Raw genomic sequence first — 15,278 nt, 5'->3', positions numbered from 1 at the left:
CTTTAGTACATCTACCCCTCAGTCTTTGATACAAACATCTTTGTGTTGCTTTTGTGTGAGATATGCTAACAGGCCAGTAATAATTTATGACGTTGTACAGGGATAGTCACCTACCAAAACAGACCTCACAAAGTAATTTACTTTACATTGCTGTACCTTGTTAGTCAATCGCCCTTTGCCTTTCTGCTACTATTTTATGTTACAATGTTCATGCCTGTTTCCTCTTTGAAAACGTGCTAGTTTTTTCTGTGCATCGTTTGCCTTTGTGTTAGTATTAAATGCATTTTTTTGTCCTGTTCTTCCACATCCTGGTGCTCCTTCCCTGATATACATTCACATTACATTTCTTTGTGATTTTCAAACAATAATAACAAAACAAGATTAGAATTAAAACAAAAGAAGTTTAGATGACCTGTGTTTTCACTGTCATGTGATGTGTATCATGCACACAATTCAAATTCAAAATACCCACCTTGTCTGGCCAGTTGTAATTCCATTTTGGATCAGTTAAATATGAAACTGCATGAGACCCTAAATGTATGTTTTATCTATCAGCATATTGGTGGTACAGATAAAAGTGATTAGCAGTCTGTTTTAAAGACCCCCCATCTTATAGAAGGCAAATGTTTTTAGAAAATATTAAATCAATTTAGATAATTTAAACCTATTGCAGTTTAACAATACCCCTTTCATCAAACTCAAGTGTGGTAGTCTTCGGCAACTTTTGACTACACAATAGGCATACGGGCTCTATTCCCAACGCATTTACTTCAGCCTTTAATTAACTCCTATTTTTTGTAAGGACAAGAACTTCTGTTAATTTAACAAAAGTAGAACAAGTAATATAACGTAATCACTATCCATGTCTCATTGTGTTACATAACATGGAATTTTCTCTTTAAAAAAAATGGGAAGGTCATTAAATCAGTGTCGTAATGGTACGAGTCAGAAACCCTGGTCCTAATTCCAGAGCCTGATCCCTCCCCATAAACAACAATGCTTTGATCTTACCTAACAACCAATGAGAGTTCCTTCCTGATGGCCATCCATTCAAAGATTGTCTTCTCTTTTTTGCAGCTTCTTCAAGACGCGTGTTGAGGCTTGTTCTTTTTCTTGTTAGCATAGTTATCGTTCCAGTTTCAAAGTTTCTATTTGATTTGTCGCACAATGGCTCATCATTATTTGTTTGCTTACAAATTACATTCCTTTTTGGAGAATGTCTTGTTCCTTCAGAGGCAACTTTTTTTCTGCTAGTCTCATTTTCTAACTTGCTTGTTTGGTCTTCTCTTTCTTTATTGACAGGAAACACACATTTACTTGCAGAGAGAACGTCATACAGTTTCACAGTGCACAAATTACTTTCTTCAATTGCACAATCTGTCTTGCTGCTGCCAGCTTTAACAGATTTATCTAAAACTGGATTTTGTGACTGAATGTTGCTGTTTTTCTGTTTTTCTGGAGGGTTGAGTTTTGTCAGAAACACCCTACATTCCTTGAAGGTTTCTGGGCTCCATCTATTTGTACAGATTTTCTCTTCAGGGTCAAGCTCTTCTGTTGTGCTCTGCTGTTGCTGCTGGATATTCAATTTCCCAGTGGTGGTTGACAAGTTTAGTGAATGACTCTGGATTCCTATAAAGGAAGATGGCATTGTGTCTGGAAACAACTGTGTTGTTTCATGGTTTTCCGTTTGGATATCTGGAGAAGTTTTAACAAGGGGCAGAGCTAGGGTGTTTTTTCTTCTCGCCAGTCTCTTATAGATTATAGCTCTGTACATGAATTTGGACTTTCTTCTCCAAGGATCTTTTTCATTTCTACGCATTGTGTTTTCTCCAAATGTTTTTGTTTGCTTGTTCAAGATCGTTGATGTAGTGGTGCCCTGTTTGCCTAACAACAGTCTTCTCCTAACATGTAATCTCCTCTTTCTCATTGTGTCCTGCATCTGAAAATGTCTTGCAGGACTTGTAGGAGATGCCTGTGCAAATTTTTTTATGCGTTTGCTTAAACATTCTGCTAATGGATTGGGGCAGATACCAGCTCTGTTTGCTGCTCTGGTGCATTTATAATGGAGAACTTTGGAAGGATTACAGGCATTTGTCTTTCTTACTATGGCCAAGGACTGTGTTTCTGTGGTTTGCATGAACCAAGCAGAAAGTTTATTCATATCACAGTGTTTCTGAAATAACATTTTAACTGCCGACACTTGGTTTTCTTGAAGTTCACTTCTTGGCATTGCCCATGTCCTGTCTTGGACTGTGCTTTCCCTTTCTCTTTGTTCGTTTCCCAGTTCTCCAATATCAACCGAGTGCCAACTGTTTGTTATTTGCTGAAATCTCCTGTGCAGCTCCTCTTGTAAATGGTCCCTTGAAGTTGAGATAGACCACCACCTGAGAGCTGCATTTGATGCAAAAATTGAATTGGCTGGCAATTCAAATACATGGCTAAAATTAACCTGTTCAGTGAGAGGATTTTTATTTTCGGTCTCTAAAGATGTAACTTCTGAGGTATCATTGCTTGGTACTTCAAGGCTTGCCAGACGATGTCTCGTAGTTTCATTATCAGCTTTGTTTAACAGCAGTTTTCGAGATTTGAGTAGCAAGGCATTACTATGAGAGAATGCACTAGACGTTGCCACAGAGTGCAGGAAGTGTATTGAAGGTTTCCTGACTCTGTTGGAATACCTCACAGGCAGTACAGGGTTTTTTTTGTTTCTTACTTTTTTGTCTTCATTCTCTAACTGGCCTACACTATTGTCACTTGAAGGTAGTTTAACTGCCTGCTCTTTTGTGGCACTTTGATTGTCATCAAATTCCAGTTTGATTGGCTCAGATTCCTCATCAAGCACATCTGACAATTCCCTGCAAATACAAATTTTCCTTTGCTTTGGGGAAACTGTGTTAACAGTTACAGAGATGCCTGAAATTTTTACCTTTGCAGGTCGTCCTGGCTTTCTCATAGCAGCCATAACCTTTTGATTTTGACAAATAATGTTGCTGCTAGAGCGGGGCGCACCGTCCTTGTCTGTTACAGGCCTTACAAAGTCAAAGTGATTGTCTTCCACCTTCTTTTCACTGGTTTGGTTGGAGTGATCACTTCTGTAAGGTTCTTCTAAATCTGCCTCTGAATCCTCATTTTCTCTTTGGTTTTCACAGGAGTCATTTTGAAAATCTGTATCTTTACTAATATTATCATCACCTTCAGACACAAGCCGCTTTATTCTTCTAGATCGCCCATAGACCACAGTGACTTTGATAGTCTTGTTATTGCATTCATAGTCTTTGGCCAGTGAACAATCAGCACTGCTATTGTCTACAGCATCACTCTTACTAGAAACAGATTCACAGCACTCCCTCTTATGTTTTGGTGGTCTACCAATTGGTCTCTTCACCCGTTGTTCAATTTGTGGGCCTAGTTTTTTAGGTCGACCAGGTTTTCTTTTAAGAACAAAGTCTTTCTTCTCTACATGAGCACCTGGATGGTTTTCTTTCTCTTTTTGATCATCACACTCGGAGTTCTTTTCATTACTAGACAGTGCTCTCTCTGCTTCAGTAGCATACACATCTTTATTAGTGCCTACCCCATCATTGCCAGCTTCACAGTTTTGTGAGTACATGGCCTTTTCATCATTCCTTGTTTCTTGCAATACATTTGCTTCTTCACCATTTACTACACTTTCAAAGCATGGGCTAAGTGAACCACCTTCCTTACTGGTATTAGAAAACGAAGAAGTTAATTTGTATTTCACCCCATCAGAACTGTTTATTTGAGAAAAATACATCAGTCTTATTGGACTAGTATAGGTAAGCAAAGAATTATTTTCAAATGAATCGGACACAGTCTGGAGATCAGTTTTGCTTATAGATGAACTGGAATTGGTGATGGATGAACAATTCTCTGAACTTTCAGTACTATTAGAATTTGACTGTGCGTTTTCTTTAACATGGGTGACAGAAGATCTCAAAAGTATTGATGAACTGGAAACAAAATGCCTTTTCCTTTTCTGTGCACACTGTTTTGTGCCATCCTTTTCATTACATGTAATACTTGAAGATTTTGAAGCGTTAGCCTCTTTTGGCACAGCTGGTTCCCTAACTTTATTTCTCCGTGTTAATCTGTTACAAAGATTCAAAGGCACATTTTCTGGGAGAGCTTGCTTGATTAAACCTGGAGTCACATTTGCAGCTTCACAATTTTTAATCTGATCCTTCCACTGGGTGAAAATTCCATTACAAGGTGCATTTGTGGCTGCACTATTACTCCCACAAGCTAGAGAATTTCTTTTAACTTTAGGGGATTTTTGAATGAAAAGGCTTTCCGGAAAGCAAGCAGCAAGATACATCTTTCTAGGCTCTGTAACATACATGGAAAGCCGTTCAGGTGGAACAATATTTCTTTGAGCTCTTCTTGAACCACCAACATTTTCAGGTTTGAAAGTGCCCTTTGCTTCTACGTTTTTTTGCTTGTCTTCAACTGCATTTACATCACCACTTTTATGTGGTGTTTCCAAGGTTACAGTGCTTATTGACATCTCTGGATGACTTTCTGTGGTTGAATAACTTGATTCATATGGTGACATTTTTACTGGATCACCCAATGATGGCAGCTCACAGAATGGAACTTGTTTGTCATTAGCAGGTTGTCCATTTTTAGCAGAAACATTTTCAGGATCAGAAATTAAAGACATTGTTTCCATGCTTGGTGCAAGTGAAGATTTATTGTCAGTTTTTTTTTCATTTCTTTCCACTGCTGGATTTCTCCTGACAAAAGACTGGTCATGACTAGCAATTTCTCTTTTAATCTGTAACGCTTGACGACGTGAAGAGGGCAAGTCAAGAGAGTGCCTTCTGCAGAAATGTGTCTGAATTGTTTTATTTTCCACACATTGCTCATGCTGAATAAGAAGCTCCTTTAAATTATAATCATTCTTACCATTGTCTTTTTGCAGAATAGCTGTTATAATGTCTCCTAAATGAATATTTTCATTTTCTTCTACATTTTCATTAGCAGCTAAATTTGCTAGACTTGATTCTTTTTCCAGTGGTTTCAGCTTTTTATTTATTCTCTCCATTAGATCATGAATCAAAGATCCACTTTCAGTTTGTTCTAACTGTTCCTCAGGGTATTCTGAACATGCATCACCCTCCTCATTAGCTGGCTGTATTTTACCCTCAGGTTGAGGAGTACGGTTTGTCTCTTTATTTGACTTTTTCTCATGGACATCGGTTAGGAAATCAACATTACTTTCCTTGTCATGTGGTAAATGGGATGGAGACAGATTACTACTAATTTCACTTCTGTTGTGAACTAACACTGGACAACTTGTGCTCCTTTCTCCGTATTTATCAGTATTGTCAATTGCTATGGGCGATAATGGAGGAGGAGATGGGCTTCTTCTACAGCAATCATTGTTGGCTTCCAACTGATTACACATTTTCAGACGTGTAAATGGAGGGTTTGTTGCAGTGGTGGCAGCACAACTATAATTCTGGTAGGAACAAGAGCATCTATAGTGGCTGTACGCATCACAACTTCTGTGACTGACCATTTTGTTAATGCATCCGATAGCTGTACTTTGGCATGATAAGCAATGTAGATTCTTTAGGCAGATGCAGAAATTAGGAACTGAGTATGCATTTACTCTGCAAGACTGAACACAACGCCTGTCTGTCATTTTGTGTTCTCTGAAACTGTGAATTTCCTGATGCACCTTATTTCCAAAACTGCAAAAACAGGTGTCTGAATAAGAAAAAGGTCTATTATAGTCCTTATTTTGAATAGCTGAAAAACTGTAATCTTCATACATATATCTCAACATATTGAGAAGCAGCTGCTTATGGTACAGACACAAGGACGACATGACCATTTCAAGAGCTGTTCTTCTTAGATCCAACTTTTCATCTGTGCTTTCCAGGTGTGGCAATGGGTCAACATCAACAGGTACCCTGGAGCTACAAAAACAGCAAGTTATTTACAATACACCTATTAACCAAACATCTACATGGTTATTCATATTAAATAGCATTCACCTTGATACAGTACTTCAAAGACTATTATACTGTAGTTTTACACATTGTAACAGGTTACTGGATCATGTTACTGAAGCAACTAAGATTTAATGGTTTGAACATTTAATTGAACATTCACTGCAGCTACAAATATGTTTATTATTATAAACTGAGTGAGGACACAAATCAAAGATTATCCCCTATACCCAATTTCATAAACATGACTGTTTATATCTTGCATAAATAACTTATAAAACCACATACAGTTATGACACAAGTGCACGATGACACAGGGCAGTATTAAGCACTTTCAAGGATTGAAAATTGGAGAATTCATCATAAAAGTTAAGGGTACAATATAAATCGACAAATGCATGTATTCTGAAGAGCTCCATTAAAAATACAAAACAAAAACAAAAAACTACCACATCTATAATTAAGTATAGAACTTATACAAGATATGTATGCACACACACAAATAAGTCAATAAAGAAATGAAAAAAACAAATTAAAAGAAAAAAAAAAACAAGAAGAATCAGAATCTAAGCTGTGGCTCATTAACATTTCATGCGGTCATAGAAATATACACAAAATAAAGCAACTGCACCTATTACAGTACCTTACCATTAATCTGCTACATGTTATAGCTAACTTGAAATCTGCAACTGTTCAAGAGCTGAAAACAAGTAAAAAGGTCTTGTTTTTGAATGTTTTTTTTTTAATGGAAATCATCCAACGCAAACACAGTTCTTAATTCCTTGTCAGCTAAAAAAATTAAAATAAATTAATTAATCACACAACAGCTGCTCAAAGTGGTCAATAACGACCACATCTGAATTTGTATGTAGTACATGAAAATATTTTAACATTTAACATTTTAAAACATGCCTGTACAACTGGAACAATCCACATGTCACATGTAAGTGTTTAAAGTTAATGAAATTATTCAATAAAAACAAACTGAGGCATTGTTTTACCCAGTATGTTACCAGATTCAATTTTTTACTCAAAAAATTCCAATTTAGATCCCACAGTTTTTAGTTATTTTAGAACTATCTCCCAATTTTTATAGCTAAGATCTTGGAGAAGGTAGTAGCCAATCAACTTAATATGTTTCTTGATAACGGTAAAGTTCTTGAAAAGTTCCAATCAGATTTTTGACCTGCTCATAGTATGGAAACTGCACTTGTCAAGAGTGGTAAATTACTTCTTGGTAAATGCAGACTATGAGACCGATGTAAGGATATGTGCAAGTGATTTACAGCTGCAAAACACAGATATTGCTGCCAAAAGTGTATGGCGTTTAGCTGGCGTATAGTGGGACTTCAGTGGTCATTAAAAACGCGGCGTACGTAAACAAGTTCTGCACCCGCTATCAAATTAGAACTTCATCATCATTAATCCATTGAAATGGTACTGAAATGTATTCAAATGATGAAAAGAGCATGGCATTGAGCAGGGATCTGGAACACTAAGCAGGCGTAAATATTATAATGAGATGTAAGGATTTAGCCTTGCATTTCGACAATTGTTGACCTTTCATTATTTTAATTATGTTTATTGACTTGTAAAGCGCAAAACCTCAGGAGACCTAGGCTACATAACGAATAGAAGTGCACAATAAGTACGATGTATGGAATTACTTTATTAGCTATAACTAAGGCCCTCTGTAAAATCGCAATTTCAGGGGCTGCACAGAAATCGTGAAATTAGCCCAATACCGTGATTAACAATATTCTTAAGAAATAAAAATACATTTCATAATTATTTGTATTTCATACCAAAAATAAATAAATAAAAAACACACATTAAATTTTGACCTGACAGGCATTTGTTTGTGCAAATATCCCTCTTGAAAAATTGGACAACCAAAAGTTTCCTAAAATTCTTCAGACTGAGTGTAGCAAATGGTGGAGCCCAGCTGAGACATGAACACTTACCTAAAGTTGCTGAGTATCACAAGCAGATTATGGAATTGGTAAAACAGTCTGGTCGTTTGTCAGTGGTCACTGACGAGTCGACTGATGCACAAGACCAATACGGGTTACACATTGTATTTGTTTTGCAATTCCTAAATGGTGAACATACATCTGACGTACTACCTCTTCAGACAGCACCTGTAGAACTCCTCTTTTTTTCCCTCTGGACACATCACTCTTCCTTAAATGCGCTTTACTTGCTCTTATCTGCCCCCTATTTTACTGCATTTAATCCTGTACATGAGTACTGGAAACTGTTATTTCATCTGTAGTATTTTGTATTTAATTATATCCTGATGTAACTATCACTGACACTGTTATCTGCTCTGTTATTGAATGGTATTTTGTCATATACTTATACTTGCTAGAACCAAAGTCATTGTATTTTTTATCTTGCTCCTAATTGTATTATTACTTGAACTGTGATTCTTGAAATGTATTTTTGTTTACGACTGTAAGTCGCCCTGGATAAGGGCATCTGCTAAGAAATAAATAATAATAACGTACTAGAACTGAAAGCTGTCCTTGCAGATACACTTTACCTACAGGCTGTTAATTACAACACCGTTTCACAAGCTATTTGATTTTTAAAATGTATAAAATAGTTCCGTGCACATTCCGTGAAATACGATACTTTACCCGTGACACTGCCGTGAATTTTAAAGAAAATGTCTGCGATTTTCACAGGGCCTTAGCTATAACCATTTAAGTGCATGAGACCCATGGTTGTAAGAGACCACATGAAGCAAATCACCATTATATAAAAGTACACTGTTGTACTAGAAAAGCCAAGAAATACACAGTTTTACTGTTTTATGTGCAAAAGCATCAGTGCTTTAATAGAAATTACAAACTAAAAACAAACACAGTAACTAAACAATTAATTCCAAACCATTTAGATTAACACCACAAAATGGAGAACAGAAATACAGTACATTTACACAAGACAGTTAGGTACACTAATTAGAAACCATCATAAATAATGCATGAATTATAGTGCAATTGATTTATGCATAAATATAACTAAATAACCTAAAAATCTGTTTTTTATTATCCAAATGTTTAAAAAAAAAAAAAAAAAAAAAGGCTGCCACAGAAAATACTTTGAGTACTGTACTATGACAATTGAAATACTGCAATTAAAACACCAGTAAGTGGAAAGTCTTGTAAACAACTAAAAAAATCAATTTCACTAAAAGGTAATACACAATTGAATATAAAAATGACAATAGCTACCAGAAAATGGTTAAACAACTGCTGAGTAGTAGTTCTAAAAAAACAGAGGCACTGTATTGTTATACAAAATGTTTTAGGAAACATTCAAACAACCTACAACAAGTCAAAACACCATTTAAGCAGGACTTGTTCTTTTTAAACTGATTTCAGGATCACCTGTCATGTTTTATCTGTAAAAACCAATGCCCTTTAAAAAGAAGCAACAAATAAATTAAATACAAAACAGTTACAATACTGGGAATAATTTTAAATCTAAAAAAATTGATGCCGGTACATTTGTTTTCCCAAGGTAATACATCAGAAAGGTTTCAATGTTTCTAATTGGGGCCTACATTTGATAAAGTAGGATTAAATGGTTTCAAAATAGCTTTACAGACATAACATTACAGTATGTTGCAATTACAGGTCCATGTTAACAAACAAGTGACTGCTTTATATACAGACCTACGGCTAATGAAATGTAAAGATAACACTTGGTAACTTATAGTTTCAAAAATATGAGGATATGAAACATCAGCTTTATTTTAAATTTTACCATTAAGATATAAAATTCTTCCCCCGTTTTAATCTACCATATTATTTTCTTCATAAAGACAAACAATGCGTGTTTCAAACAGCTTCTAACTTGGAACTGTTTGACTAGTGAAATAATGAGACCCTGAACTGTAAAATTTGGTATTAGCAGAATGATAATGTAAAGGACCATTATGATATTTGGACAAATGATTTTGATATTAAAAAAAATAAATTAAAAAAATCTGTCACAGCAGCAACGTTAGTTTTAGTGAGGTTTTCAGTAGTAGGAGTGTGAGACGGACCTTAATAAATACATATTAATTATTAAAACTTAAAAAGCACACATTCACAAAATTTACCACTCAAGCTTATTCTGTGCACATTTTGAACATGCTCTATTTTGCATTCCAACTTACCCATTACACTTTGCAATACAGCTTTCATCTTTTAAAAAGATGTTAACTGCCTATAATTGCATTTAAAACAATTCAACTGCAGTGTGCTCCAATTTAAGTCAACATTTCTGAACCAAGTCAGCTTTTAAATGTAAAAAACCAAACAAAAACAAGTGCATTTCATTCATTCATATATATATATATATATATATATATATATATATATATATATATATATATATATATATATATATATATATAAACTGTTTTGGTTAAATTAACCTTCAACTTCAGTCAGGCTTTTCTCTTTTGCCTTTCTTTTGATTCTATTTATATTGACTAAAAATAAAATGCTGCACAATCAGTAATTAGTGTTTTCTCATAACAGCATTGTATACAGTAGTATCTTCCCATGATTCGTTACTACTTCATACTCAATATGTTTGAATAAAGTATCTACTAAGTCACCTGCTAGTTTTAGTAGTAAGTCTCTTTACTAGTCTGGATTTAACCCAGTGTGAAATCTGCACAACAATCATTCATGCTCCAAGAAGCTTAATTAAATTAAACCTGAATATTTCTGGATAATAATGCAATAACTGAAACTAACAGTGCACCACGTATTTATATCCACAGTGAAAAACCTGAATTTTTTTTTTTTTTTTTTTTTTTTAAAGGCATGTTTGTTTTTTTAATTGTGTTTACTTAAATATCTGTTGTCTAGGTTTGAATGTTCAAATCAGACCAATAAAAAGAAAAATCTACAAGTGTTTGGAGCTGCTTGTCCCTGAATCACTCACACCAAATATACCAGCATCTTGTAAGCGTGGCTTCTTTTTCGGTGGGGTTTTCAGTGTTCCAGATCGTTCTTTTACTTTGTACTCTAAAGTGCTATGCGGTACACCGTAAATTCCTTGTGCTTTAGAGACGCTCATTTTCCCACCCATCACCATGGATATGGCTTCCTCCAGGATATCGTGGTCATACTGGCGGTAGCGTCCACGCTTTTTCCTTGGCTGCTTATCCCTCCTATCCAGATCATCATATTCATCAATTGAACCATTCTTTATATTAAGACACAATGGAGAAAGGTCACCTTGCATTAGGCAAGAATCAATACCAGAGTGGACAAGAGGTACAGAACATTCAATTTTGTTCTGCTTAGGGAGTATAGTCTTGAGTTTTTGAAGAGCGGACCCTTCTGGTATTGAAGTTTTAGAAACTTGATACATTACATCCACAAGACCAGAGATATCAACTTGAGGTTTGGGCACAGAACTGACTCGTACCTGAGGGATTTTTAACTGTACAGGAGGACTGTTTGAACTTTCGTAGTGAAGGCTTTCATTCTTTTCTTTTAGCTGAGTGACCATCCTCTGTAGAGTTAACTGGTGGAGGTAAGTGGAAGCTGTTGGGAATTTCAACTCTGAGTTTTCAATTAGGTTAAATTTACCCTGTTCTGTACGTTCAGCTTGAGCCCGAGCCCAAGAAGCCACCTTTTGCAGAACAAGATGAGTCTCTTTGCTTTTTGAAAAGTAGTCATCCCGAGCATCTTGGCTGATGTTTTTTAAAGTTGTAAGCTTTCCTTCAGATAAGGCTTCCAACTGGAGAAGTAAAGTTTTTTGAGGTATGCCGTAAAGTATGGCTGCTTTGTGAATGTCCAGTGCTCCTGACCGAATGTCTTTCAAGGCTTTTGAAAGCAAGCCTTCTGAAAACTCAGTGCTTCTTTCCACATAGTTGTCCTTCTGCAGTCTCCTAGGATGGATGGAATGAAACGTTGGTAAGCTGATGCATGACAGACTGGCACACAGCTATGGAAGGGAAGGGTCCACTCCTTTATTACAGTCCTTGTTTAGGTAACATCACTGCTTCTCACATTGTTTTAAGTGTCTCTGAGTTGTGGCAGTTGTTTATTAGTTGCAAAGGTTAGAGTCCTGGTAGGACAGTCTGTCAATCATGCGGTAAAAACTTCTATGGTAGCCCTCCATCAGATTGTGTATGCGTTATATGCTTGCTATCCTTTCAAAGTTGCTTGAAGTGCAAAACATTTTCTCTGTTAAGCTGCACGGTACAGTTGAGTATACTGTATTGTACTATGCTGTTAGAACTGTGACGTTACCGCTGAACAAGTAATAAAAGAGTCAACCCCTCTCAACAATGCACTACAGTTAAACACAAAAAGCTCACAACAAAAAAAAAAAAAAATTGAAATTTCTGCTTTTAATCTACATGTATGTCAGGTTATTAAAGATCTTTATTGCAAATATTTTAAAAGTAGTCCCACACAAATAAATAAATAACATTTGAGATCCTTCAATTGCAGTTTGTCACTATTCACTACTTTTTAAACATGCAAATGAATTCATAAAACAGGCAGTAAAAATGATGCATCAGCACACCCAGTAACTACCAATACAAAATCAAATTCAGTAACAGACTGACAGTCATTGTAAGTGTGCTTGTCGTTTTAAATAAAACCAATAAATATACAAGCATGAGTGCCCAATACTGCCCTGGGAAATTAAAGTGAAATTTAAAAAAAAAAAAGCCATCAAGTAAAAGGCTCCAAACAGAATGTCTAACAGCTGAACATAAATCACCTCTGAAACAAACAGACTGTGAACGGTACTTACCCTGATGCTACATTTGATGACATTGACGCAGAAGTGGCACTGGTTTTCTTTGACAGATCAAGCACGCCATCTACTGCAAAACATGAATACAAAAATACAAGAGAAGTCAAACTTTACTTTAATTGGCAAGAGTACGGTAAATTATTACAGTAGTCTCCGCATACAGGAACACCTCTTAAGAGAACACTTCATCTTAGCGAACAACCTTGTGGTGAAACAGAATTTTCCCCATTGTAAATGCTCCACCTAAAGGAACAGAAACTTTGCTAAAAAGAACACCTTTTTTGCACCAATAGCGATTCGTTGCTAACCGATTCAAAACTGATACAGTACTGTTCTGTAACCTGATAACTCAAACTCAAATGGTTTATTCAAATCTGACATGTCATCGTGAGAGTAATCTAGAACTGCTGCTGCATTATTTATTTATTTTTAACATGTGTAGAGGTGCTGTTAATAACTATGTTAATTAATTTTCATATTCATAATTAATGTTAGAGCTGCTGCTGCATTTTTATTGTATGTTGTTGTGCTTTGTTAATTAGTTTGTCAGTTAGTTTATTAGCATACGCTTGCCTATTGCTTTTCTCTTATTCTGTTAGTCATATGTTGATGCACATGCATCTTGACACAAGTAATAAAACACATTTGTATTTATCGATTCATATCGTGATTGGCCTTGGCATATTGTTTCTGGTGGTCAACTCTGTCTTAAAGAACACTGCTTGCTTCCCGAAGAGTGTTCTCTTAGCCAGAGACGACTGTATTACTATTTTTACCTTGTTCGACATTCTGTTGGTTTCTATTCACAGTGAGGTCCAACGGTCCATCTTGATCTTGTGGTTGCTGGAGACTGCTACAAACTGAATCCAAATCCGCACATGATACATTTGTCTCCTGAATGTGATAGCTTTTTGAAGCATATTCAATAGCAAACTGGTGAATCATTTTTTTCATTAATTCCTGAGCAACTAAGGGAATGTTCAGATCACAGTTCTGAGGAAGGTCTATTAAAGAAAGACAAAAATAAACAAATCAAACTTCATTAACATATTAACAAATATTTAAATAGCCACTATAAAATCAAAACACATACATTGACTTACTTATTTTTAATTTTTTTTCAGGCTACCAAAGATTTGAAAGACCTTAAATCACAATATAAAAGCAGCACACTGAATTATGCTTTTTAATTGATAATAAAAATCCATCAATCTTTTTAGCTTTTTGTAAACAGTTTAATTAAATCAGCCCGACACCATTTTCTAGGATGAAAGAAATAAATTTACTGACAACTGCATATTAAATGAAGAGCCAACACAAAACTTATGATCAAGCCACCAAAACATTAGTATTTCAAAAAACTAGGTTCATTATCTTGCACATTGCTCGAGACATTAAAAAGGGCCCATTACGACTATAACAGAGGGTTTACTTTACCTTTCTTTTGAAAGATTGCATGAAGAATTTTTTCTGCTTGGCATTCAATTTGCTCAGTGTTAGACTGGCCCTGAGATAGAGATTCTTCTGTTGGAGGTGTCTGTGATGAACCAAGAGTGGGAATATTATCCTGCAAGAAGAATATTTACAGATGGAACAGAACTGAGCCGAGCCGAATGAGCCTACATGAACGTAATAAATTCTATTGTAATTGGTTAATTTAATTAAACATTGGACTGCCCCTTAGAGATTATTTTGAATAATTCCTTTAGAAAACTAAAAATCATTCTAATGATTTTGTTTCCTATTGTATACAGGCCTAAAACTAAAAAGTAAAATATGATGTTTAACAATCTGTTATGAATGGCAGTCTTATTTCTAGGACTGTATTGCTATGCTGTGTTTAACTGTGTGGTAGTTTGCAATTTTCTTTTTTACTTGCAGTAACATTTTTGGATACACAGTATCGCAGGGATGGGGAATGAGACTTTAAAAGACAAAACAGTTCCGCTTATTCCAGGTGTTAATAGGAGCTGGATTAGCCACGGTGTATAGGTAACAAGCTCAGGTGTGTCTTATTAAACCCCTAGTAAAGCTAGGAATAGATCAAACTGCTGTGCAATCGAATAATTATTTCCATTCCTGTATTGTGTGGTATTGTGATAGATGGTATTCTATTTCATTATAACCAGCACATTGTTTGCTTAATTGTCTCTTCTTATTTAGATTAGCACACCATTATGTGATTACATTCCTTACACAAATCAAACTATTTGTTATGTATTGCAAAACAGAACAAGTGTTGCGTTTAATTTGGTTTAGATATTTTGGTCAAGTTCAGCATAGAATGGAGAACAGAAAGTATTTAAAATGTTACTAATTCCATAATTACATCTATCAAACAATGCTAAACATGTAAGTAAAGAACAGGTCTATATCTTTTATTGACCCTATTAACACATACACTTACATTGACTTTCTCTATTTGTAGTTTGCAAAATGAACAGTTTTCATCCATAGACCAATCTTTCACCTCATCTGGTTCACAGTCTAAAGAAATATCAATACACAACATTT

The 15,278-nt window shown here is 35.4% G+C and overlaps 1 protein-coding gene across 7 annotated transcripts in view; it reads right to left on the bottom strand.

Annotated features, from left to right (window-relative positions):
• The window catches only part of lcorl (ligand dependent nuclear receptor corepressor-like), a 107,247-nt gene that overhangs the window by 63,368 nt on the left and 28,601 nt on the right, over window positions 1-15,278 (bottom strand). For 5 of the 7 annotated variants that reach the window (XM_059035275.1, XM_059035276.1, XM_059035283.1 and 2 more), the window contains exons 3-7: window positions 15,172-15,251; window positions 14,202-14,331; window positions 13,541-13,768; window positions 12,762-12,834; window positions 1,012-5,945 (exon numbers count right to left, since the gene is read on the bottom strand). In XM_059035275.1, the coding sequence (XP_058891258.1) occupies window positions 1,012-5,945; window positions 12,762-12,834; window positions 13,541-13,768; window positions 14,202-14,331; window positions 15,172-15,251 (5,445 nt within the window). Of the gene's footprint in view, window positions 1-1,011; window positions 5,946-10,382; window positions 11,884-12,761; window positions 12,835-13,540; window positions 13,769-14,201; window positions 14,332-15,171; window positions 15,252-15,278 lie in introns of those variants that run through there. The other 2 variants (XM_059035278.1, XM_034035594.3) reach the window with 2 other exon arrangements.

This window comes from Acipenser ruthenus, chromosome 1 (genome assembly GCF_902713425.1).
Source record: "Acipenser ruthenus chromosome 1, fAciRut3.2 maternal haplotype, whole genome shotgun sequence".
NCBI classification, from domain to species: domain Eukaryota; kingdom Metazoa; phylum Chordata; class Actinopteri; order Acipenseriformes; family Acipenseridae; genus Acipenser; species Acipenser ruthenus.
The sequence above is the reverse complement of the archived record's forward strand: the minus strand, read 5'-3'. Positions and strand labels throughout refer to the sequence as shown.